At 46.3% G+C, this 27,641-nt stretch overlaps 1 protein-coding gene across 1 annotated transcript; it reads right to left on the bottom strand.

Moving 5' to 3' along the window:
* Positions 1-4,881: 4,881 nt before the first annotated feature.
* Positions 4,882-16,917, bottom strand: LOC135385063 (uncharacterized). Its single transcript, XM_064614238.1, has 4 exons — positions 16,765-16,917; positions 9,922-10,427; positions 7,024-7,421; positions 4,882-6,029 (listed from the first exon to the last, which is right to left on the bottom strand). The coding sequence occupies exons 1-4, from the start codon at positions 16,915-16,917 to the stop codon at positions 4,960-4,962; spliced, it is 2,127 nt and encodes a 708-aa protein (XP_064470308.1). The 3' UTR covers positions 4,882-4,959.
* Positions 16,918-27,641: the final 10,724 nt, after the last annotated feature.

The raw sequence follows: 27,641 nt of genomic DNA, 5'->3' as shown, positions 1-27,641 counted from the left end.
ATCGAGGAATATGCGCAGGAAAAACCTGCAGACAAGTCATGTGATGGTCCCCTCGACGAGGTCTCAGTCTTAAAAGAAACGAGCAAAGGCTGAGACGGAATGTAGTGACTTGAAGCTCACTGTCTACTCCTCATGGAAGATCAACTGCTTGCGTTGGAGCGGGTGATTGGAAGAACAATCCACAGCACTTTACATGCGCGTGAAAAAACGTTGGCATTCACATAGTCATTGAAAGTGTGAAATAGAAATTTAATTGCGAAGAGATGAGAACAAAACTGGTGGAGGTTATGTATGTCAACCTGAAGCTGCGCACATGAGCACTATAGGTTTATGTCCACAAAACAAGTGAACTAAAAGAAAAAAAACTGATCTATAGAGCGCAAACGAGACTCGACGATGCCTTTTAGAGGCGAACACGCGCCAACATAAATCGTCTGTTAGCTACAGAATACAACAAACTATACTGTAGTGACGCTTGTGCCCTGTTTCATTAAGTATTAGCCGAGTTCCACCACAGGAAGTCACAAACTTTTTCGTGCACAGCCGCGAAATCAACGCGATGTAACACTGACCACAGCAATCCTAACACGCGATCCGCGGCGGCTTGGAAGCAATATGGCTGCCGGAGCAGACGACGCGGAGCGGTTGCGGTACTCTTCCCCCGGTACAGTGACTCTATGTCTGAGACGTGATCTGCGCCATCTGTTGGCCTTTCTCTCCATCCGCGTCTCTGTGTCGTCTGCTCACTGTATCTCTGCTGTTTGCAAAACCTCGCATCGAAGTGATTTAAACTAATGTGTCGTTTGCATTCTTATCTTCTGGAATACACAAACCGTGCACTTTCGAAATGAAATGCTTACTGCACTCGCCTGAAACGCACCATCTCATCTGATATATCGCTTAGTCTTGCGTTATCAATAGATGGCGCTCGAGTCGCCCGATGATTGGGGCGCTTCTGAAATCAGTTAGCTTGCTAGCTTGGAGCTACCTAGCTATCTTTGAAACTCCGTTGCTGAAAAAATAATGAATTTACAGCAGAACTGTCACGTATCTGAAGCGTCCAGTTACAACCTTTCAGAAAACCATACAGTTTCTACGAGATTTCCGTTCACTTTACAGTTCCTTGTAAGGGGGGAATCACTTCTTCATAAATCTATGGGCGATTTTCTTTCGCACAAGACACGTGAGCGCTCTAAACTACCAACTTAAAATTGGTACTGGCATGTTCTCTTAGCTTTTCTCTAGTAAATGGCGTATTTCTTAGGGGACAATGTTGAGCCGTTGATTTTTAATGCATTAAAGTTTGGTGCGTCTCGAACATGTGCTGCCATCTCGATAAAGTGTCGCACACTAGAATATTTGCGAATTCGGGCTCAATACAAATCAACGAATAGTCGTGGAATTCTACAAAATGCGTAAAAAAATGTCATTGACAAGGGAAAAGCAAGGAGAACACGCCAGTACTTCTGTTGTTACGACAGTTTACGCCGTTCCTGAGTGGTGTGTGAACAAACTTTCTCTATTGACTTGCACAGAAGAAAATTGCGAACGCATACTTAATAGTGTTGCTGCTGGTGATTGTGCAGGCCTTCTACTCGATATATTGTGTTTTGCGTTATCTGCATGGCACGTATGCGACAACTGATCAAGAATGGATGTCCCGCTTCAGGTTTGCACCAGGAAGGAGCAGCAGCAGTCAGTCGTACGTTTCTCTATAAGTGTAGGTGGGAAACCTACTGAAGTCAGACTAAGTATTTTCTGTTGTTTTCATCTTAATTGCCTTCATTGCTCCATTGAAAAGAAGAAAAGAAACAGAGAGAGAGAGAGAGAGAGAGAGAGAGAGAGAGTAGACCTACACGTAAGGTGAATCATGAAAACCCTGGTCTGCCATCAGTGGATTGGTACCACATTCCCAATGTCTTTTGGTGAGACAGACAAGTGTCAAACATGCTCCTAACATACTCGTAGGTTCGAGATGAGTAGAAGTGCAACGCATGATGTAAAAACCCGAGACTAGGGAACACGAAGGGACAGACACAAACACATCATGCATCATCTTCACCAGCTCGCTTGCTTCCTAGCCATTTTTTTCATAGAAGTGCAAGTTTAGTGCAAAGGTTAGCTCAGGTAATGCTTTCCCAGACTCCTTTTTCCTTCTTTTTTCCTCTGTTTTTGCCACATGCCGCTTCAAAAGTTCTTGGTTAGTATCCCTTACAAAAATGGCTGTTGACCTTTCGCTTCCATTCTACAGAACTTCGTCAACAGAGAGCACAGACATTCAGTTGACTCTCTATAAGCCTTGTGTTTACCTCACATATTGATCTTATATTGACCTACGGAACTTTAAGTCTTGTTGACAATTATTCGCAGGAAGGTAACAGGTCTTTCTGTAGACTCTCCATATACTTAACACAAATTTCGTGTGACTTTCATGTGCAAGTCTTGTTATATGTGATCACAATTTCTCTGTTGACTTTGTTGTGACTCAGCTGTCAATGAGTCTTCGTCACCCACGAAGCTACCTTCGTCATGTTTTAAAAGGCTTGGCGACCGTTACGTGAAACACTCGGTATATTCTTCCTAATCGCGGAAGATACATGATTTACTGAAGCCCGATTAACACCATCCCCGTATGATGTCAAGACTTTTTGTGGACTTTCTTTGACTTGAGCGAAGCCAATTTCTCCGTTCTATTGTTCACTCAATCGCAACACGCGTAAAATACACGAAATGAAGAACTGCTATATATGTATCTTATTTATTCCGAAAATGCATACCTTGAAAGTGGTATCCAGTGTCGACTCAATCATACAAAACATCCCGCGCACACAGTAGCGAAGTATTCCACACGTACACATGCTTTATGCAACACAGTGTCGCGTCGCACAATAGACGGTCAATGACCGGTTGCTGTCTGAGTTCTGCTGGCGACCCACGATAATGGTAGACTTCAAACTTCGCTGAATTTCGGCGAAAGCGACGTCTCTGAAGCGCTGGAGAGAAACATGTCTTAATAGGGCATTCAATCGCAAATTAGTAATGTTCAAACGCAAGCGAGTAAATCCGAGTAAAATGGTCATAGCAACAACAAATTTGGTTCACAATCAACACCGACCTCTAGCTGATACTTGTACACTTACCTGACGGGACGCAAAACTGCAGCCACCGCTCGAAACATACAAAACCCTACAGCACAACAGTCATGGTATGAATACAAGTGAAGCTTGATCACACACTTCTATCACACAGCTTACCCCTTACGACGCAAAATGATATCCTCCTTTTCCTTTGTTCTTTCAACCTGCAGGTTTTTAGGAGAGTCACGTTGTCTGTGACATTGGCGTCACGTGTCTCAGATAAAACGTGGCACATCAGTGGCAAGTCAGTGGCACAGCGGCGGTGCCCCTCCAGACATCTTCAGTGTGGACAGTTCCACCACGCGCGTACCGGCTTCTCTTCGCCAACTGCAGCAGCGGAAACAGTACTGCACGGGGGATCCGTCACGGGGGTGGCGGGCAAGGGGGACAGTTGCCTCCCCTGACTTCAGCAAGTAAACATTGCCGTTGCAACACAATGGCAAATTATTATTACTTTGTTTTTTTCTATACGTTCGAGAAACGTGTGGTTTCTGAGCCAAGATAATCGTTCCGGGAGCAGTCGACGCACAGAATCATATGCAGACCCCGTACCGTGAAAACCATCACCCGAAACATTCAGGCCTGCCCCACTCTGGAAAAAATCATGGTACTGTGTGTGCGCGCGCGCGTGCGTGCGGAGGTGCGGCATTAGGAGTCATCCTAGGGACTGTACGTACCGAAGATCTTGCTGCGTTCTACGATCAGCAGGGCGAACCATGTACGTAGCTACATACTAGCTCAAATAAACAACTCTGTGGCTGTTGTTGATTTTATACCAACTATAATTTGCATCATATCTGTCAGTTTTTTTTTTCCTAGTTTTTCAGTATCATGTGTGTTCGTTGTCGTTCGCCCACGAGCTCCTTGAGTTATCTTGACACCGCATCACCTCGAGCATCTGTCCTTTCCCTGACTGCCGGCTCACTGTGACTCCCGACAGTCTGAGGTGTGTGTTTGACGCGCTTTCGGTGCCTTACCCCTTCACTCAATGTCTATATGCGTCGTGCCGGGACTTTCACATTTCCAACGCGCGCCCACTGCAGACAGAATGAGACAGTCGACGCTTAATACGTCCTTAATTAAAACGACGTGTCTCGACGCAAAAGGACTGCGTAGAGGACGCGGAATGCGTATTTACACGCACTGTGCACAGCATCTGCCTGCGTTCCTTGTAGAGCGAAAGCCCACACAGGAGATGTGATGCGCCCACACAGATTTTTTGTTTTTGTTTTCGTTCCGTGTAAGCGCCGCGAAGTAACTTTGGCTATGAGCGATGTGGACAGGTGAGAAGACTGCAGCAAACAGGGGTTAGTATGAGTCCTGGACAGACTTCACCACAGCAGAGGGCAGGACTCGAACCCAACACCTCGCTGTCTTCAGCACGACCTTGACTACCACAAAAGAGCGAGACGACTTAACTCGCTCGGCCATGCCGCTGGTCACACTACACTGAACCCTCTGACCACGGTCGATCCCGGTCTTCCTTGGTCATAATGCGGAATTGTCATATTAACGGGGCGCATTTGCAGAGGTTTCACTAAATTGTTCTCCAGGAGTATGGTCGTAAAGTGCGTATGTCAGATTATCGGGGTTCATATTAACGAGAGTTCACTGTATATGGTTAGACCGGTTCGTCAACAAGGCTAGGAACAAAAAGCATTACAGCCTTTTTCTACATTCTACGAAATCACTGTCCAATCATGCTGTCCCTCCTTCGCAACATGCACACGCCTGTATGTTCCAGTATACTAAACTTGCCAATGACGTTTATTTACACGACGATGATGTCCGAGATGTGCACGTGATCTGAGCACGTAACTTATTATCCGAGTCGTCGTGACAGGTCGCATTTCTTGCTAGGATTCATGCTACTATCGGGCACACATTCAAAAGTTTCGGCGAAAGATTGCATATTCTCGACGAGGTCATGACAGTCAGCGTTTCGCTCCGCGCCGTCTACGCCGCGCGAGGCACAAGTCTTCAGACAAGCTGACACGAAGAACAGTTTTCGGGATGACAGCCTCAACACCGGCAAGCGCATTGCCTGCTCCGCTGAATTCTGCAGGTAGGCTTTGTGGGCGATGTGCAGTCCCAGCAACCTACTTGTCTGTTTACAGGCTGTGTTGCTGGGTTTGAAAGTCACGAAACCCTCAATCAAAGCAGTGGCTATAAGGTGTCCTAGGCTAGCGTAGTTCACTGCAGCCAACAGGTCCTCGCGAAAGAGGAAGTTATGAAGCACCGTCGCTGGCACACCGACAACGTGGGATATCTTATTGAATGGAAGTTCATTTCCAAAGAGCGGAAACAGGAAAATTCCGGGATGGTTCAGCTTCCATGTTATCCAAGACTCGCGCTTACGAAGCCATGCACCAAGAAAACTTTCTCCAATATTAGGCACGACCGACCAAAACGTTTCCAGGTCACGTTTTGTTTGGAGGCCTTCTGGGAAGCCGAGCACAAAGTTTACTTTCGCCACGTCGTCTAATGAAGCTTCCTTGTCCACAAGTGTTGATGTCGAAAGCCACTCCAAGAGGCCGTTTTGAACGTCAGATGCTAGGGATCCCACTGATCGCAGCGCGACAGGATCGACAATGTTGTGTATGTGGTAGAAGCTCATGGAGGCAGCTGCATCCAACATTTTATCACAGCGGGTGGAGTAGGTTGAATCGTCGTAGTCGTCGCTAAGCTCGTTGTTGACGAACGGACCAAACTGACGAATGAGTTCCCACAGGGCCAAGAGATTGATCTGGTCGTTTCGTAGTCCTGCTAAGACTGTATTCAAAAACTTTAGCAGTTTCTCTGACGTCCAGACCTGGTCTTCCACTGTGTAGTGCGGTGACGCATACTTCTTGAGAATAGAAAGCCAGGGACCACCTCCCCTTGCACCGGGATCTGAAAAAAAGATAGTTTGCTATTAGGCTATCACACAAGCGGGGACAGAATAACGTTTCTGCGGCATTGTTCGAATGCATAAGACTCAACAAGGGCTTCTAAATGTAGTGGATAATTTTAAATGTAGAAGTATCGCACAGTTAACTAGCTTTTTTATTCATTTTTTTTCTTTTTTACGTTTCCTTGGAGAACAGAGAGACAAATAGAAGAGCGTTTGTAGAGAGTTTGTTCATCGCGGCCTGGCAATCCACAACCAAAGCGTCGAACCGAACCCGAACCTGAACCGAAAACCCTTATTTTTAGCCGGAAATATTGGCGCCATCCTGGAGCTGAACATGAACTGAACCGTTTAAAAAAAAAAAAAACTCGGTAACCGGTTCAAATAACTGTTCACTCCTATCCCCAAATTACCGACTGTGGCAGAAATTTAAATTATGCCAGTGCCAGTGACTGATGTACGCCGAACACTTTCATATGCCACAACAATAAAAAAATAAAACGAGTTGTAGCATCACAAAGGAGCGTCGAAAAGGAGGATGCACACAAAGGACTAAATTTACTCGATGTCACCAAATTTAGACCTTTTAGAGACTAAATGACTTGCTCCAACCATTAGTCAATTTCTGGACTAAATGCATGTCACAGGGTGGGATCTGCATTTCATGCTTTGTCTTTACAGCTCTTATACACATAGAGGAGAACATGCGATTTAATAGTGCACGCTCCTCGTCCTCCGTGTTAAACCATCCCAAAAATCCGCCATGAGCATTGCAATTTCCTGCCCCAGCCCGCCATAGAAAATTAAATGTAACAAGAAAAATGTTGCGACGCAATGTACCGCGTCAACTTCGCAGCGACATTCTAGTCGAAGCAAGTTCATGCCATTGAACCGATTCGTGAACCAAACCGACAACAGTATCGGTTCGATTCAGTCCGCAACATTGTAACGACAGTACAAATGCATATTCTTTAGATACACCGGGAAAGATCATACCCATATCTTTGATGGCTTTCGGAACCTGTGTTTCGGATTCTGCATCAACACTCTGCATAGCCTTGCCAACGGTGGTTTCACTTCCCTTTATAGCCTGCTGCAGTGAAGTATCTACACCAAACGCAGACAGACGTTTGTTGTAGTAGTGGACATCTACTTGCGGACTGCGACTTATCCAAGCCTTGTAGTCCGCGTTCCAACGCAAATGCAGCATCCGCTGGCCAGAAGCGGTTAAATCCCCCGTAGAAGGTACCCCAGTCTCAAAAAGGACGTGCAAGCCGTAGTGCAAGGACAACCCGAAGAGGCGATCCAAGCCGTCGGTAGTAGTATCTGAACCACTGGAGGACATCTGTTGCTGCGCCATAAAACCTAGAAGGTCCGCTGGGTTGTTGACGTTGCTGCGGAATAAAAAGCACCGTGATATATATGTCAAGTCAACATTTCTAACCCAATGAGACGGCGTCTAATGGCGCATTCCATTGGCGTAACTGTGCCAATGTTTTGCCCGCGGGAGGCACAGAAACCATTCCGTTGGAAGAACCCGGTCAGAAACAACGCCGATGCAACAACGTTTGCTCTTGAGAGCAATAGTTTTTGACCAAGGTGGCCAAAGCAAGCCGGTGAAATCACGAGGCCACGCATTACGAGCAGGGTGCTTTCCGATAAGTTTAAGAGAACGGTGTAGAGGACGGTGGTCTTCCTCTACATGAGCCCCGACCGGCGATGATGGTATGCCACGGAGAGGCGATGACGGTGGCCTGTCTCCATGGCCGCGCCGGTGGAACTGAAGCCGGTGCTCCACGCGCGTGGCCATCGTTGTCGTCGTTGTCGTCGCCGCTACAAACGGGTCTTCGAAGAAACGTTTATTATGTGGAGGCAATTACAAATTTACAAGAAAAAATTTGTAGCCGTTGCCCGGATTCGGAATGGATCCCAAATGGGGACAATGGGCTCTCACAACATCAAGGCCACCCAACAGAAAGTTTCCCTCGTGGAAAAGCTTTGCGCAGTGATTGTGCAGATGCACTCCACAAACTTTGCCTCACAGTATTGTTTTCTCCTTGCACACTCTGCAGCGGCCCTGCTTTACATCGCGCGTTATGGTCCGGTGCTCCGAAAAGCATGATATTCCGCTATTTTTCCGATAGGATAGCTGGTGAATATCACTGTCAATTATCATTAATTTGAGTAAATTAGACACGCTCTTCACATTGGTGGGGTAACAAAGTGACCTTTACTAGCAAATTTCCGACTTAAGCTCGCAAAAATTTACATAATTAAACTTACGTTATACGACATTCACATCAGGAGGTGGCAAAAACCCAGTAAGAACAAGTGCCATTGACCGCATGGCTCTAGGTGGTGTATTTTTTTATTATAATTCAATGATACGTTTTCTGGCACGCCCTGTATATATTGCTTGTCTCGCGAGCTTCCATAAATTCGAGAGTCCTGTTTGCCAAACGAAAGGGTGAGAGTGAGGGGAAGTTTAATGCGATTGCGCATACCAATGACACTGGACGGAAGAACTGCTTGGCCTATTAACTCAATATAAGGATAACATCTGTGTTTTTTACTGCTTTTGGTTTGGGATATATTCAGTTGGTTCATCGAAAGTCGAATTCACGCTGCGACATACCTTGCCATGTTTCTCTCTCTCCTGCGATAATGCTCCATGTACAGGGACCCTATTCGGACAATTCTTCAAACGGCCCTTACCGTACATCCTGCGGATGTACAGCTAGTGACGTCCATCCATGTAGCTCCCAGAGATGTCCACCTGATATCCATTTCAGGACATGGACGTTGGGATCTGTTTTGGACGCCCGCAGGAGATAGTGTTCTGTCTGGGCTTATGGGGCAATCGCTGGCAGTCAATTTTTGGCAGTCACTTATCTTGACATCCTACACCCTATGTTCTTTTAATGTTTCCGGAAAGCGTTAATGCGGTAGTTGCCAAATGTCAGCAGCGTAATTCAAACAATGTATGGCGATCAAATGGTACCGTCCCTGTCGCCGTGTTTGTCTGCTAAAGCCAAGCGCGAACCTACTCGGTCATATGCCCCCATACAAAGATATCGCCCTTTAGTGTGTACCAGGGATGGGCAGAAATACATTTTGAGTATTTAAATATAAATACAAAATACTTTGTTGACGGGGGTATTTAAATACTCTTCATAAATAGTTTTCAATATGAGTATTTAAATACAAAATATAAATACTGTATTTAAATACCGTAACTACCACCATAAATACTGTGAGGAAGATGTCATCGGCAATTATATAAATAATTATGACCATTAGGACAAATCAGCAAGAAGGAATAGCATTTATTTGTTAGATTATCATGGCGATTTTAATATTAGAAATTTCTCGAAGACTGCTTCTTTTAGGCATCTTCTGTTCGGCCATACAATCAGATTCGCAAAGGAGAATAGCATCTCCACAGGTGCCGATGAACAAATGCTTGTATCAAATTTGACGAAGATGCTTCGTAGAACAATGTAATCGGGTGGTCACCACCGTTGTCCGCAACAACAGTGAAAAACTCGCCATCTAAAATGGTTTGTCGCATGCGCATATGCTAGTGCAAACCCGGCATAATTGCGCCCCAAACTCGCCCTCCTTCCCGAAAGGTCAAATGCAGGGCAACTTTAAGGTATGAGTCAGTATATTCTGTATTTAAGAGTATTTATAAAGTATTTACAAAAATAAATACCCGAAAATTGGTATTTAAATATAATTATAAATACATTTTCAAGTCTGTATTTAAATACAAAATATAAATACATGTATTTATATTTTAAATAGTATTTTAATTACAATGTATTTAAATACTGCCCATCCCTGGTGTGTACACAACTGTTATTTAAACATATAGTATGATCAGGTACTCACTTCGTACGCGTAGCCTTGCAAGCTCGCAGTAGAGCCACCGATTTCTGCTCTGGCGTTTGTCCTGTCTTTGGCACCACGATGGCCTCTGCCCATTCCCGTGCAGCCTTCTTCACATCCATTTCCAAAGTCTTGTGCATATTTTCTTCCGGGGCGTCATACCGTCCACATACGTACTCGTAGAAGTCGTCACACGGTTCTACGTGCTCACTCAGCATGCTCTGCAGTAAGTTAGACATCATACTGCAACTCCTTGTGAAGCATACGTTCGCGGGAGGAGTGTACGCGAAGTACGTTCGTGGTGTGGTTGTCGTTGGCTTGAGTCCAATCAACTCCTTGATGGTCTTTGGTGAGATCACAAAGTTCAGGAACAAGCTCGTGAGTACGGCTCCCAGGGCGATCCCAGTGGCCAAGCCGCACGAGCAGATGGGTATTATAATTTCCATGATGTATTCTCGGAGGGCTTGCCAGTCATAAGACTCCTCTTCGTCGGGCACCATTTCGAGTTGCTGTTAGAATAGGTACCTTCGTCAGGCACTTAAGAACAAACAACGAGCATAGACTACCGGCCGCGGCATGGTACACCAAGAATATCATGCGACTAGGAAAGAGTGGATCTTTGGCAAAACAAGCGCACATTGGTGTTGTCGTCATGTAACTTATAGCGAATTCAGCATGTCATAATAGGGCAACATGCAACATGTTCCGCTGGTCGTTCGCGTGCAGCGTGCGCTCGCGAGCACTGAATCCGCCGTGCAGGTTGGCCACACCTAGAGATGCGAAGCCCCGGAAAAAACTCAGAAATTTTTGGGAAATTTTTTCTCTTTTTTTCTCATCTCTAAAAAAATTTCAAAAAGTTTCCAGGAGACAAAATTCAAAAATGTAAATTTTCGTGTTTTCGACGCCTTCCAACCCGCGGTGCCTCTAATCCGCCAACAACCACCAACTCAGAGTTCCGTCTTGCTGCTCCAAGCGATCGCGTTCACATAATGTCGGAGTTCTGGTCGGAGTAGACGAGTTGTTCCAATTACCTATCGCTGATGGTCTCATGGGAGCTCTAAGTAACGCTAAGCAGTCTCATGGGATGCTCTGCTTTGCATTTATGCCTAGAGAGTGAACACTACTAAAGCTCTTAACTCATTGTATGCTGTGGCTTGGCCGGCAATGCTTCGACTCAGCAGTGACCGCGTTTGTTTCCATTTCTTCAAAATTTTCGGACCCCCCCCCCAAAATAACCGATTTTTTCGAGCGATTCAAAATCTCCGGAAATTTTGCATCTCTAGCCACACCGAGAATATTGGCCGTAAGGACCGGAAGACGAGCTCTGAAGTTCCGCTTTCCGCTCCTTCTCACCCTCCTTTTTACACTTGCTCAACATGGCCGCCATGGAACCGGCAGACCTAGTGCATATGATGGATGCTTTGGATGAGTCAAGTTCGTCACCTCGCTTTATGCTGAGGCGTTCGATTTTTTTTTTTTTTTTTTTGATCGTATGGGATGAGAGTGGTCACGGGCGAAGCATCCGAAAGTGGAGAACTATAGAGTCAGTAACAAGCTTTGCTTCAGAGTGTCGACACTGAGTTCCAAGAGCAAGCATGCGCCATCTTGTTTCCGCGCCATTCGCAACCGGACACTGTAGCCACGCGCACCTCAAAAGCATTTCAAAAGCAAAGACGATGCCATCTATCGTGCGCGGGTGAAATGTTCTTTTCTCTTGCAAGCAGCTCATCAAGGCTGACGGCCTTGAGCTCACCTTGACATCCTCGGGACGCTCTGGTGGACGATACACGGATTACCGCACAACAATCACACAGGGAGCATTATATTACCAGTCTTTGATCCTGAATAGACCTCTACCTGTGTAAACAAATGACGTCATAATGTTCGACATCCCCACGAGTTTGGTAGAGTTGAACTACGTTCAAAGCTAGTGGCGAACAAGGTCGCGCCTGAAAGCCACGGTCTTGAGGGGATTACGATGGTCTCTGAAAGGGACGCGACCTTCGGTCCTACTTTCTTTCAGCGAACAATAGACGATTTCAGAAATTGCACGGACGGCCCACCAGAGTGCGCCGTATTGCGAAAGCCCCGCTGCACCTTGGGATTTAGTTTTCATGAGTCAGAGAGAAGAAGAAGAGAGCAAACGGTTTCGGTTTTCTCTCTTGTGCACCTCCCGCACCTTCGAGCAACAGGCAGGCGAGCACGAATGTAAACCATTTCCCACGACGCATTGCGCGAGACTTGGGCGACGGAGGGCCCCCGTGCGGAGCACAAGGGCATTATCTGAAATCGCCTATTGCTCATTCGTGGAACCCAGCTTTCCCCTTCCGATCTGTTTTGGTTTCGGCCTGTCTACCAACGTCATGATGACGTTTGTCGGGTGGAGGTTTATTGGAGATGGTACCGGTGTGGTGCGCAAACAAGATGGCGCTGCTGTTCCCCCTTGGACCTGAGTGTCGATACTCTGCAGCTCATTTAGTGACTCTAGAGAACTATACGTTGTGGACACTGTTTCGCGATACGCGGACGATGAGGTATGTGGTATGAGGTATGAACGTGGTTAGTGGTTATGAATGTGGGTCGTCAATGTGGATTCCCGTACTGCCATGTTTTCCTGTCACAGGCTGTGCTGTCTGAGGTTTTTCCCTTGGTTTTCCGAGGACTTTCCAGACGAATGTCGGCACAGTTGCCCCTGAAGTCGGCCCAGGACGCATACTAACCCCGCTATCCCCCACTCTTTCCTGCTGTCCTCTCTCCATATGTCCACGTCTGTACGCCGCTGATAGCTACAGTTGCTTCGCGGCGCTAACACCGAATAAAAAAGCGTTTAAGGTACTGTAAAGCAGTAGACAAGCATGATATGCCAGTAATGTGATTAGAGACTTTGTTGCTTCTAAATACCATATGCGGAATCATACGACCGACAACGCACTATAAATATTTCTAATTTGCCATGAAAGCTGCGGCGGACCAGTGCCGTGTATGCCAAAGGGAGTCCTGGAGCTCCACCCACTTTCAGCTCTCTGGCCAATCACGAGCCAATATACAGTTCGCTATTAACCCCAGGCTATCCAAGCTATATATTACCCTATTCACTGGGTGCCGACATTTTCGGGAAACTGGATTGGATTAGATTGAATAGGATATTCCCTGAGGACCTAGCAACATAATGGATTTTGCGTCCACTTTTAACGGCGCCGTCTGGATGGTGAGGGGCACGCCGGGCAGACGCAGAATAGCAGAAGCAGAAGTGCTTGCTAGCAGAACTGATTGGCCGGCAGAACCGCTAGTTGGAACAGACTGCCGGTATTATACCCAGACAGAACACCATCTCCTACGGACATCCGAAATAGATCCCAATGTCCATATCCGAAAACTGACCTCCGTGGGACTCTCCTCGGATATTTATGGAAGGATATCCGTATCCGTATATCCACAGGAGGTCCTGTTGCGGCCGTTTCACGGATTATCCGAATCAGCTCCGTGATGGGATACTGTACGGATCATGTATTTGAAGAGAGAGAAACGCGGGACGATGTAGCACTGCAGAAATCCGGCTTTCCATGAACCAACTCACTTTCTCACGCTACATGAGTAAGAAACAGACATTGCCTCTACGCCGACTTAATACGCCTAGCAATTTCTCATTTAGCCGTTGTTTGTGCACAGAATCGAATTAAACTTAGACAGCTCACCGTACATTTCGACTTACAGGCGAAAAAGGCTCTCGAATGTGTGGAAGCTCGCGATAACACCAATGTATAGTGTCTGTTTCCTGTTTGGAAGTGAATGCAACTTCATATCCAAAGCATTTCGGCTGAATGGCCCAATCTCTTGTTGTTGTTTATTTTTTCTTTCTCTCTTCTTCTTCTTTTTTTTTTTTTTTTTGAAACGCTGCGTCGATTTTCCCTCATGGGAAGCAAAGCGGAGCAACAGAAAGTGAAACGAGCGGCGACGGTGGCAACGGATGTTAAAAAAATGGCGGAAACACGCTTTATATTTTACTACAAAGCGTATACCGACTTCTGAAAAATAAAAAAGTAACACACGCTCGAGATACACGCTACATCCCAGAGAGCTCCTGTTTCTGTCCGTATTTTCTGGTTACGTCCGCAAAGTGCACGTTCGTAGGAAGTTCGAAGCCCGGCCAAGTGGATCTCCGTAGTATCTCCACTGGAGGAATTATTATTCTGCGGATATCCGTATCTCCGTGAAAGTATATCCGATGGACATCCGTAGGACAGAATTTTCTGACTGGGTGCGTACTTTAACTATGAAATATAACAAGATTGAACCAGGAACGGGCAAAGGTGTGTATATGAATAAAAGTATGTCATAAAATGAAAATTTTTGGCCATCCGTAGCGTTTTTCTTGCTATTTGCCTGTGATCGCTGTCATTACTAGGCCTAACAAGGACGACGAAACATATTGTTTTCAGGTAAACATCGACACTGGAGCGTAATTTAAAGGTGATTTGTAAGACAACTGCAACATAATGTACACTTACTGAATAAAATTGACGTAATTTGTAAAAAAAACTGTCATGAAATCCTCGCTTCGCCGTTCCAAGCTACGCCGCCATTTTCGGGAACTTTTGGTGTCATGGCGGCCCGCATAGAAAACAGCTGCCAATGAAAAATGCTCAATTTGATTGACAGGTCGAGCCCCTTCTTTAGGCTCCTCCGAATGGCCAGACTCCCTTTGGCATACAACGCACTGCGGCGGAGCGGAGCGGTGCGACGTCTGGTGTCAAACAACCCTCTGTACAGCGGGCAACACTGAAAATTGGGATTACACACTATTACACCGGAACTTCGTTATTTTAGTAACCATATTAGTTTTCCTGTTTACCTATGCATTCTGAAACCCCTGTTAACAGTGTTTTTTGCGAAGTAACCCAGCGCTGGCCGCTGTTCGATGGAGGCTCTCCCTACTTCTCTGCTGCGCCTGCGCGCTCCTTCTGTTCGCGGCCTCTTTCGAACGAACAAACTCTCTCTGTGAGCCACTGTGAACAAACAAGTTCCGACGCTGTCTGGCTTCTTGAACGTCTGATACATTTTTTTCAGAGGCTCAGCATTTCATTTCAGTTCGCTTATCCGTTTATCCTCAGATGTGGATCGTTGTGTGGACTGCAGGGGCGGATTTTATGGTGGATTGTGGTGGATTGTTATGTCGGGCCCAGTGTTATACGCATGCAATGTGGTTGCCGCCGTATGTGTCAGGAGTACGAATTCATTTCGAATACCTCGTACAGTGTTGCCCGTAATCTTTAATTGTAATCTTCTAATTAATTGCACCGTCGATTGGAATGAAACTTGCGCAGTTTTTGTCCTGGTGGCTTAGACTATCGAATAGCCACACTAAATGACATTTGATCGGTGCTGCTTTACAGTACCTTTAAGCGTTAAAAGTTATTAAAGCGATGGTCCTACGGCTCCATGTTATATATCAGTTCCATGAGTTATCCCGCTGTATTACTGCCAGTGCGGAGCAACAATGCTTGAACGCAGTTTCGTATTTTTGGCAGACACTAGCACAGTCTAGCCTGATCGGCTGGGCGGATCAGTGTAAGCGGCACTGGCGCACGCACTGCACGCGCCTTGCACCCGCGCACAGCGCTGACCTACACTGAACCAACCAGCTGAATTCGCTATTAGTCATTTTCGCGTTTGGTGAGACGAGGTCACGGTAGTATCTACCTCGCACATGAACGTTACCTTCGTATCTCCTTCGGCCAATGTGATTCATCATTGGAAACAACCATCAAAATGAGAAATTTCAGGGGAGAGGGGGATTTGCAAAAATGCAGGGGGTGTACACCCCCCTGAACAGGGATCTCCCTACACCCTCAGGGGTGCACATCTCCTGGGGGGTGTAGGGAAATACCTGTACAGCAACCGTACGTAAAGAATCTAATAACGTATCAAGCACGTTCATGGGGAACCCAGGACAGGTATCATTGGGCACAATTTCTACCGACTGCGTTTATCAGTAAACTTAGCGGGCGTTCACACGGGCCAACTTTCTGCACCAACTCGGACCAACTTTGGAGTTGGTGGCAGTCGGCCGACATCACCGACCATGACCAACTCGAGTTGGTGGGAATCGGTCGCCGAGCGATAACTTCGGAGAGTTGGTGGTGGTCTAACCAATCAACGCGAGGAGCATTGCCACGTGACCCTCCAGGGCGTCAAGCGATTTCGTTCCTGTCGTACTGCCTGGCATGGGTTCAAATCCTACAAGGGTACATGATGATTTTTAATTTTTTTTTGGTTGCTAGCGCCATATAAACATATCAATAGGCATTTTTTGAGATACTGGTGACCTTCTGGCGAAATAAAATGACTTCGTTTTCATTAATGAGAGTTAAAAAAAAAGTCACCAGCGGTTGGACTTGAACCCATACACCCCGATTGCCGTGAGGTTGGTTGTGGGCGGAGCTAACGAGTTGGTACGTGTGAACGTGGAGACGGTACCGTCTTGAAGTTGGTCCAAAGACGTTGCTTCGAGTTGGTCTGAGTTGGTGCTGAAAATCGGCCCGTGTGAACGCCCCCCTTAGCTCTAATACTAATCATACTAATACCATGATATCACCATTACTCCAGTCAATCTTGGCTAGAGATACTGCGTCGAATGACGACAACCCGAACAATGTATGCGGGTCGAAAACACTACGAATCATAAGTCTAAATGAATGCACACAAATTATTCGACTACGCCGCACGACATCAACGTCAAATCTATAGCGTCACATCACACACGACAGCACGATAATGCTGTCAACTAGCTCGGTCCACTGGTCCAGAAATACAGTTAAAACTGCCGCCTTTAGCAAAGTTACTAACCTCTGCACTTTCAGCATTGGAGCTCATCTTCCTATGTACTTCGTCGTGTATTTCTTGAGCCACGAAATACGTTGTGTCCCGTGCAGCTGTTGGATTGTAAAATGATCCCGAGCAGCACAGAACGACCAGTTCCTCGAGCAAGATAGAACACATAGTCTTCCTTCTTCTTCTTCTTCTTCTACCAGTGAGATAATGGCCGTGAGCCACTAAGGGAGATTGGCCAGGACAAAAGGGCGTGAGATGTTTGTTTATGTCTGTGCAGTAATGATGGGGACTAAGGCCAAGTCGGATCCAAGTAACTTATGACATATATGACATGTGATGACTAATGCAGGAACTGGATATGCACGTATGTGGGAATATGCGTATGGCGACTATACAGGGTCAAAAGGTCTTCCTCATCCTGGTATTGCGGAGAACTTTGCAGATAAGGAAGGTGCGATCCAAAAAAAAAAGAAAAAGAAAAAAGAACAGTTATTACGTCACATGTTTTACATTACCTTAAGTGTGTAGTTATTTACCTCGAAAGCGCTCTCGATACGACGTGAGGCATTCCGGAATACGTCCGACGTTACTTTTGTGCAGCTTGTGCAGGTTCAAAGTTGTCAGGCACGGATGAGATGATAATATATTGTATCTCTTACCTAATCTCAGACTCTGATTTTTTCTCTCATTTCTGATTTGTCTTGTGTGTGTTCCTTTTCGTTCCATGCCAAGACTGGGAGGTGATCCAGGTTTGAATATGGCCGCTGGCAGTGCTGTCTGGCAGACTTCTTCACGTTAGAAAAAAAAAAAGTAGCTAAATACCGCTACTCGTTACATAAAAAAAATAAAGAGAAAAAGAACGAAATACGTTACTCGTTACTGAAATCCAAAAAAGTAACGCGTTTATGTTACTCGTTATTCACGAGTTACTTTTCCATTACGACTGATGTTACAGTACGCCAAATTATGACACAACACGCTTTTATTGTCATGCACACTTCATACCGAACTTAATTTCAGTAGCAGTTGCTGCTTAAAATCATATGCGGGGAAGTTACTGTTATTTTGTAGTGCACTACTGTTACTCACTACTTTTTCAAAACGTAACGTGTTACGTTATTCGTTACTGTTGCGGTAGTAGGTAACGCGTTACTAACGCCGTTACTTCTAATAAGTAATGCCGTTACTTTTGCATTACTTCACCAGTTGTCCTTATAATATGTACCATTTTTGGTTGAGCTACATAAGTGCATTCCGCAAACCAATACAAGGAATGTTGGGCACAACCAAGGGTCACCCATGAACACAACTTACATGTACGATTTATTGCAACGCAGAAGTAGTTGATGTTCAAAATTGAGCTTCGCCCGTTTGGCTGAGAGGACGCCTAATGACCAGTGAGTGCTGCTTGTCAAGGTTGATAGAGGCGGTGACCTTTTATCTCACACAGTACAAATCCAAATAGCGAATTCCTTGGTACTTTGTTACTTGTTCAGAGGGCAGAGGCTATTTTTCTGTCGCTTTTGCCCCATTCGTCTGAAAAATACCAGAGGTAGTGTAGTAAACATAGGTGAACAAAACAAAACAGAGGTGGTAAACAAAGGTGACATCTCAACCAGGGTAGGTCAATAATCTTTCTTTTTGCGTTCTCCGTGGGTGCCGATGTGACCTTCTTGTCATTGTTGAAGATGAACAGAAAAAATCGGGAATTTTCCCGTATTCTGCAGGCACTATCCTCCCTCAAGCTTTCAAGTTTAGACGATGAACCAATGTTCCTGAACACGCAGTAACGCGTAACGCCGTTACGCGTTAGTTATTAAAAATGTAGTGACGTTAGGTTATCCGTTACTTTTCTCCCAAATGTAATGCGTTACCATATTTCGCTACTCGAATGTAACGCGTTACCGGTAACGCACTACTTTGTAACGCGTTACTCCCCACTTATGCTTAAAATGCCCATTCGGTTATGACAGTGTTGTTTGTTAAGCATTCCGGGATACCTGTCCTAACCGTGGGTTATATAGCGCAGGTTTTACAAAGGCATAGAATGTCCCGATCGCTCATTACGCTCTCTTAGCAAAGGGTCAGGAAGGAAGACCAAGAGGTGTGGTTTTCCCAGAAGGCTGTATATCGGTCAGTGACTTGGATACCGGGAACCTGCTGACTCAACCAGGTCGGAGCACCACGTGTGAAGTGTAGGGAGGACGACCCAATTCAGGATGTCGTCCATACTGACAAGAAAAAAAAAACGGCGGGAAAAAATAGTAGAGTAACTTGAGGTAACGGGTTACCAATTTTTGTAACGAAATACGTTACTAGTTACGGTGTCCGCCCATTTCATCGAACGTCGTTTCATCGAGGCCGTTTTATCGAACGCCATTTCACCGAACGTCGTTTTATTGACGCCTGACCAAGGTTAGGTCAGGAGAGCCTTTTACGTATTTCACACGTTGCCGCAAGAAAAAGCGGCGGCCACCGATTCGATGAAACGTCCATTTTTTGATGAAATGGCGTTCGTTACGTACAACTCAGCTGTCACGGTGCTCTCCCCGGGTTTTCCCCGATACGGCTTTAAGACAAATGTCGGCACAGCTCCCTGTGAAGTCGGCCCAGGACGAACGATCCCCTCTGCGATAGTCGTGACGTTGCCTGACTGAGCGTGGCCGACAAACGGAGAGCAGTTCCATCACCACTACCACCACAACCGAAGCTGTCTTCACGCTCTGCAAGTAACCGAGCGTTCTGCGCATATCTCCTCCTCTCCCGGTTACTCCACTCGGAAAGTCCCATTGGCTACGGCGGCGTCCTCCCTCTACCCTCGCACTGCCTCCTCTCATGCGTAGAGACTATTTAGGCGACGCTAACTGGTTTTATTGTTAGAATGGTCTGCTGTCCGTCGTATCGACGTCAAGCGAAGTTGCAGTGAAGTTGTCTGATGAACCCCATCGAGGGAAAACGTGGAGGAATGTCTTTCCGGACGTTGGTGAAGTGGTGATAACAGGGAGATAACAGCAGTCAGCCTCGTTTTCGGCTCATCTTGTGAGCAACGTCGTTGTACGATTTAACAGCTCACGCCTACTACGTAATGTTGGGAAAGGTCACATTCCCCATTAAAAGCTATCGTCAGCATCAACGTTCCGCATTAAGTTCTTTTGACACTTTTGGACACCATAGGACTCGGATCCTTATGGTGAAGAGGCTGATTATTTCATTCACCACATCACCCAGAAATGGAGTATAGAGCGATGAAACTTCCCATTCATCGTCTTAAAATTGAGTTGTTATTGTCAATGAAGTCGTTTTTTTTTCTTTTCTTTACAGCGACAGCTGTTTAGTGTCACTATCAAGATAACACCAACCCGCTTGCGTCATCCTCTACCGTACTCACCTACACTCTTAAAAATGAATTTCACCACATAGCACGCTCCTAGCCAACCATCATCCCGAATGACAACGTCCTCTCCCTAGATTTGCTGAAAACGGGAGGAGGAGCCTATTTGATGGCCATTATGCACGGCACAGAATAGGCTCCGCCTCCAGTTTTCAACAAATCTTGCGAAATTAGCTAGATAGCGAATTTGGACGACGGATATTTCACGGCACACGTTCGTTTCAGGATTTTGAAAAGATGGAATGACTGTCAACGAGGCTTGTCTCCCATTTTGCTATATCTCGCTATTTGCCCGAAATTCCCTAATTAAAGAACAATCAATAAATCTTTTGAATTTAAATTTTAGGTAAGTAGTCACTTTGTAGTTACATAGTCTCCTAGAGCGGAAGTATAGGCTCCACCACGCTTAACCGTAGCGCGGGAGCGCGTGGCCTGCTTCCTTGCCAGCGCCGCCTTGTGTCGATGCTGGGGTGGAGACTCTAGGGCATGGGTGCCGAACCTATTCGTGTTCGCGGGCCACGTTGAGCCGTGGAGTAACTACGCGAGCCGTGGAGTAACTACGCGATCCAGCGTAGCACGGTTTGGGGTAGCCTTTTCCGTATATATTTGCGTTGCTAAACCACATGGTCAGCAATCCTTTTTATTGGCTGTGTGCTGAGGAAGCTTGGCACCTCTTGTTTTTGCCTATTGCATCAACATCGGGTGAAAGGAATTGCGCCATAGGCGGAGAGTTTTCAATCTGCCGGAAGGGACCGGGGCACAACGCCCCCTCCCCCTCCCATGCAAAGAGTTCGGGCAGGGTATCAGGAATTATTCTGTGTTGTGACGTTGTGAGACGAACTTTTACATCGTTTTCATCAGCACTTGCATGCAACCCGCGATCGATTCCTAGGATCGTCCTCGAAACTTTCATCTTGAGTGTGAGCTGGGTAGACTACCCGGGGGGGGGGGGGGGGGCAGGAAAGTCCCGAGGGGGGGGGGAGCGTAACTTTGACTTATACAGGTTCATCACAGACAACACCTGCTCACAGACTTATGTTGGTACAGTTGTCCGGGACGTGAAGTCACGAATTAATATTATTAGAAGACTTGTCTTGTACCGAACATGAATAACGGCGCTGCGACAACATACGTATCTTCGGATATTTTCGTCCACCGTAAGAATAAAACGAAGCCGCACCAGCTTCCGCGAATTTGTTCTATATCGGTACATCGCACTGCAGGTCAATCAGTTCTATTTGTAAGTGCAAGGGGAACGTTGTGCACAGCTGCCGAAAACGGCCACCGCAAAAGCACCGTTTCAAGTCTCTTGTACTCGAAGAATCTTTGGTCGGGAGATCACGAGGCTTGCGAGTGAACAGGTCAGAAGACACCAGTATCAGAAATCGGCCATGTAGGGTTTTATCCGAAATTTTGGTTGGAATGTACTGGCAACATCAATCAAGTAAAAATCAGCCAACGGGGGCAGGCTTAGAGAGTCATCAGCGAAGACGACGAAAGCTACACAGAGACCCATACAGGGAACGTCGAACTTTCAACTTATAATCGTATTATATAATCACTAAATTAAAGGTTGATTATGATTAAAAGTTCGACGTTTCCTGTCTCTCTCTGTGTTACTTTCATCATTGCCATATAGGAACCGGCCCCAATCGTACCTCTATATGGTAACCTAGTCTCTCATTTAGAGAGTCATCGGCTCTTACAGGTCAATGGAAACAGCTTTCTATCACTAACCAATGCAAGATCAACTGCACGAGTACAGAGCCCAGCCAACGCCCAGCAACGACCGTTCACGAAGTCACGACCGTTCATGAAGCTTGGGACGATTTTTTTATGTTTTTTGCTCGAGGGCCACGCTTGCCGCCACTTCGGCACCCCTTGTAAGGGATCTAACATGGATCTAACATTTTCAGGCTAGATAGTCGTTATGATACCGCACATCCATTGTGCAGCCTTGGAAGGACACTGGAGAAATAGATCCGCTACAGCGTTTTCCGATCTGCACCCCAAAATCGGTGGGAGCGTATTTTTAACAGGTTTGATGATTTTACACATTTGTTTCTTAAGTGCTTGATATGTGCTGCAAAAGCCAGCTTCTCGTCAAAGATAAGTCCACGGAGTTTATGATTAAACAGTCATATCTTGAGTGTCTGTTTTCAGTGCAGGTTCAACAAATGGTCCTCTAACACTGGAGAAACGAACACGGAGTCTTTTCAGAGGAGAAATTAGAGCTATTCTCATGGGACCATCTGACTAACTTGTTGATTGTTTGTGTTCTTGGCGCTCGCATACAGCCACGTTGCATGAGCAATAAGATACCTGAATGTCATCTACATATAACGAATATGTGACTGACTGCAGTATGACAGAGTTTATCTTTACAGTAAAAAGTGTAATGATTTGAACGGATCCCTGAGGAACACCATTCTCCGGAATGAGAGAATGTGATAGGGTATATTGCCCAACTGGATTTTGAAAGTTCTTCCCCGGAGGAAATCCGCAATGAAGCTTAGGTGACGACCGCGTATTCCAAACGAGTACAGATCACGCAAGATTTCATATCGCCATGCGGAGTTGTTGGCGTTTTCTAAATCGAAAAAGACTGACACACAATGTTGCTTTCTGACGAAGTCTACTCTTGTAGTTGGCTCTAACCAAACAAGATTATCAACAGTTATGCACGTAGCTCGGAAGCCACGCTGGTATTGGCTGAGGCACTGACTTTTCTCGGGGTAATATACAGGGCAGTTGTTCACCATCCTCTTAAAAGTTTTTCCGAGGTAACTTGTGAAGGCGATTGGCCTGTAGTTAGTGGGACAGGAAGGATCCTTCCCTGATTTCAAAAACAGAATTATAGCTGCTGCTTTCCAATGTGAAGGAAGATGCCCCTCCTTCCGTACCAGGTTGAAGAAGTCAAGTAACCCTTCTTTTGACATCTCAGATAAATGTTGCCACATAGCACATTCAATGTTATCTGGACCTGGTGCTGTGTGTATCGATGATAGCTCCTGACAATTCTAGCATGGTGCGAAAGGTTCATTATATGGATAATTGTCACCAGTATTATTAATTATATTCCGTTTCTCAGCGGCTTCCTTCCTAAAAAAAATCCATACTATAATGTGAAGAGCTTGATACGCTCTGAAAATGCTAGCCAAGCGCGTTAGGCTGTTCTTCGAGACTATCACAGATAGCATATCATTGACTTATAAAAGAGAAGTGGAAAAGTTAGCCATATTCACCCTTGGCTTTCTTCAGTCGGTCCACGCAAACTTTAATGGTGTATTAGAATTTAGGGATGATAGAAAGCTTTCCCCAAGACTCGCGCTTATCTCTATTGCGCGTCCGCCTTGCGTTTGCTCTGACTTTTTTTAAATGCAACCAGGTTTGCCGAAGTCGGGTATCTTCTGAAGATGCCCCATGCTACGGATTTTGTTCTGTTCTAGTAGTCTGACATTTCTTTGTCCACCAAGGTTTTGGCCGCTTGGGGAGGCGCGACCGGAAGTTTGTGGGATGGACTCGGTGGCAGAGCTAATTATGGTGCGTGTGATAAGAATATTTGCTTCATCAACTCCTAGTTCATGAAAGCTGGAAGTGAAGGAACGTGCTTTCTCTTGAAAAGGTTCCTGTTTGCCTCTGACGATTTCCACCTGGGTGGATGTGTGCTGAAGTTAGCGATTGATTGGTTGGTTGGTGACTAGTGAGAGGTGACGACTAGTGCACCTCTCACCTACAGTGTGCTTCCGTCCCATCAATACCGGTCATCCTGCTTCTACATCACTTTGAAGTCCTCAACTCCCTTTCTCCCACCTTCGTTTCCTTTTTTTTTTTGGCTATAGTCGTGACGATGCCCACTTGAGTGCGGCCAACAACGGCAAGCTACCTCGACACCCCCCCCCCCCCCCCTACTTCAGACATATGTCGGCACAGTTCCCCTGGAAGTCGGCCCAGGACGCACATTTCCCCAGGGCGTCAGTCGTGTGACGTTGCCCACATACGTGAGGCCGACAACGGCAAGCCCTTCACCACCATCACCACCACCACCACTACTGAGAAGTGATCGCTTTCACGAGGGTTGCTCTCAATTGCTTCTGTACTGAGAATGCGGATTTGTCTTGAAAGTAGTACCTTTCTACCATTTTGCCACGCCCGTCAGTATTCCGCTGCCCCGCAGGAAGTTATGGCATCGAAATCTCCCAGTAAAAGGAAGAAAGTTCGGTTACCGTTTCAATGTTTAACCCTGCGAGGTTTAAGAAAATGAATGTTCCTACCGGTCGCCCACACTTCACAGTCCTACATGTGGGAAGGTCTCGGAGTGGTAACGACAACCATCGACCGGGGCTTGACCAAGACTCCGACCGCCGCTGTTCAAGGCTTCTACACTTCGCCTTTCATCCCCTCGGCACGGTAAGCATAACACTTGGGACTTGGGACTAGAGTCTGGGGAGAGGGAATTTATTGGCAGAAAAAAAAGGGAAAAGGAAAGATAAAAGGGGAAAGGGGGCTGGGGTCCGTGGTGGCGCCACTCACCAAGCATCAGCGTACACTGATGCTCCTTGCGGGGTGCATTGGCCACAACAGCACTACAGTAAAGTGGGTAATCCTCAAAGCGCAGTATAGTGTGGTCAACGTTGTCGCCCCCACTGAAAAAAAAAAATGTAGGTCGCAGACTGACTCAGACGCAAGACCGGATAATTGAAGCAGGTTTTTGGGTACTTTACAGCAATGGTACCCAAAAATTCTTCTCCGGATCCGGACCGTGAAGCCTCGATAAATGGAACCCAGATACATGGACTGAAATCAGTCCCCAACATTTTTGTCCGGATAGCACGGGGTATGGATAAACGAAGACCCGTATAAACGGTGGTTGACTGTGTATGTATATGGGATGCGCATTTATGGCTATGTGTATATTATACGAGTATACAGTATAATTCTATTGTATTAATTTACCTATTCCGACATGTACTGTACGTAAATAGGTATTACCCCGTATTTGGAATTGGAATGAGACATGAAAGAAAAATATGGAGATGTTAGTCCTGATGTGATTCCTTCCTAACATATACAGTTACCATATACGGCTGCTAACAAAATAAGATAACTTCTGGTCTCAGAACTAGTATGAAGTATGGGACCTTTTTCTGTACAACCTAACCGAAACTTTGTACCTCTGAAATAAATAAAACAAGTTAGAAATGGATCAGGTAGCTGACCGCCTTTGTCAGCGCGGGTGTCTCAATATGGTTATCTGTGCAGGACTCGGTGGTGCCAGAAAGACGGACGGACGGCACGATCCCTGTCTGCTGGGCAAGCATGATATCCTGTTCAGGTACATAACCCAGGGCGATGACGATGACGGTTTCCACCAATTCAGAATCTTGGTGCCAGGGAAGTTATGTAAGTGTTGAATACGTTACTGTCATGGCTCGGCCTTCGCGGGGCACAGCAGTGGCAGGAAAACATCGCAGCAAGACATGACTTATGAAAAGTTATGTCTTGCTGCGACTCGACCAGGAATGAGACAGGACGTAACAAAATATGTTCACAATGTATGATATGCCAGAGAGCAGCACCTTGCGATGGTTTGTCACCTGAGCTCATACAAACTGTTATGAGCAACAGGTCCTGGCAGATAGTTGCTTGTGATGTGATGGGACCTTTTGTATGTAGTCCTAGAGGCAATCAGTACATATTTGTGGTTACTGATCACTTCACGAGGTGGGTGCCTGTTTTCTCTCAGGACGCTGACATCCCTGAGAGTATCCCTGAGGGTATGAGAGCATGGTAACGACTACTCGAGATCTTTTGTGTCTCGGTTCGGGTTTTTGGCTGAACACATCACTGACACAAAGAGTAATTAGAGTACTGAGTACTAAGTACCTAAAAAGTATTTTAATACCAGTACAAATACTTTTCACGAAGCGTACACAGTACGATACCAACAAAAGTATTCAGGACACAGTACTTAGGGTACGGTACTCAAGATACTTCGAAGTCTGGCAGCAACATGCAAGCAGGGTTGTCAGATTTCGCCACTTCGTGCCAAATTGGCTACCTTCTGACTGTCGCGACGCCGAAATTTGGGAAATGCCAAATGGCTATTTTCTGTCTTCTTTTGGCTTCTTTTGGCACTGGCTTCTTTTGCTTTTTCTCACACTACATTTGAGACTCCTGTACACCTAAATCAGGACAATTTTCATCACCCACTACATAATGCTGAATTAAGCACAGTGTGTTCTTTCCTATTCCCCTTGACGATAGGTACGAAGTCCTTCGGATCGTCTTAGTTGGGTACAGGACCAGCGGCATGGCCGAGTGGGCTAGGGCGTCCGCTCGTTGGTGGTAACCAAGGTCGTGCTGAGGACCTGGAGGTGGTGGGTCCGAATCCTCCCACCGGCTGTGCTGTCTGAGGTTTTCCCTGGGTTTTCCGAAGACTTTCCAGACGAATGTCGGCTCAGTTCCCCATGAAGTCGGCCCAGGACGCATACTATAATCCCCCTGTCCCCCACTCCTTCCTGCTGTCCTCTCTACGTCTGTCCACATCTGTACGCCGCTCATAGCCACAGTTGCTTAGCGGCGCTAACATGCAATCAAAAAAATAAAAAACAAAAACAAAAGAGGTTGCGTGCAGGGGTTTTTGCACTTGTCGAAGCCACGTTTAAGCGACCCTCATGCCATGCGACGTGATGCCTACACACCGCTGGCTACAGAACTGGCCACTCTGAAGCGAAATTGCATACTTTCTCACAAACGATCTTTCTAGATTTTGACCTTTGACCAACACGGCATTCAAGCTTACTGACAATCAGTATTTTGCTTAGTTCAGTCAGGCGCAGCTTGTAAATGCAAGCGGAATAGATCAATGTGCACAATGGCAGAGTGAAATATGTGCTGCCTTGCAGCCTATAAATGGTTTTTGTTTGTTCTCGCCCGTTTTATGGCTGCAAGTGGCTGCAGAGTTGTTGTGTGCCTCAGTTACCCAGCAACGAAGGATGACTTTGGGCCAGTTTTTGGGTAACCTCGAATTTGTAGCCTTGGGCACGAGAAGACCTCTCCACAAATGCAGTCGAGATACTTCGAACGTAGTAGATCTAAGAAAACATCTTCCCGGAACAGCCCCACAAGCGGTACTGCCCCGACGACTTTTCTATCGGCCGCGCATTCAAAGACACGGCCCATCCGGGGGCGGACCGCGTTATCAAAGGGCCCCTCTTCGGTATATGAGGGACCGGCTCCCATTTGACCCCCTCCACCGTATACGCGTATTTGAAGGGAGACCAGAGCATAACGTAATATAACGTAATAGAGCTCTTTAAAAATACAAGCGCCACATGTGGCGTGCAAGGGCTCATGGGAACTTCGATAGCCTCACAGCATTACGGGACGGCCAGAAACGGAGTCTGAAGCAGGGCCATTGATGTGCTTATAGCAGCCGCGTGAGTCGGAGTAGACCATAACGGGAAACCCGAATTTCCCATGCTGCTTTGCGCCACGC

The sequence above is a fragment of the Ornithodoros turicata genome, chromosome 2 (genome assembly GCF_037126465.1).
Source record: "Ornithodoros turicata isolate Travis chromosome 2, ASM3712646v1, whole genome shotgun sequence".
In the NCBI taxonomy this organism is placed as follows: Eukaryota; Metazoa; Arthropoda; class Arachnida; order Ixodida; family Argasidae; genus Ornithodoros; species Ornithodoros turicata.
The sequence above is the reverse complement of the archived record's forward strand: the minus strand, read 5'-3'. Positions and strand labels throughout refer to the sequence as shown.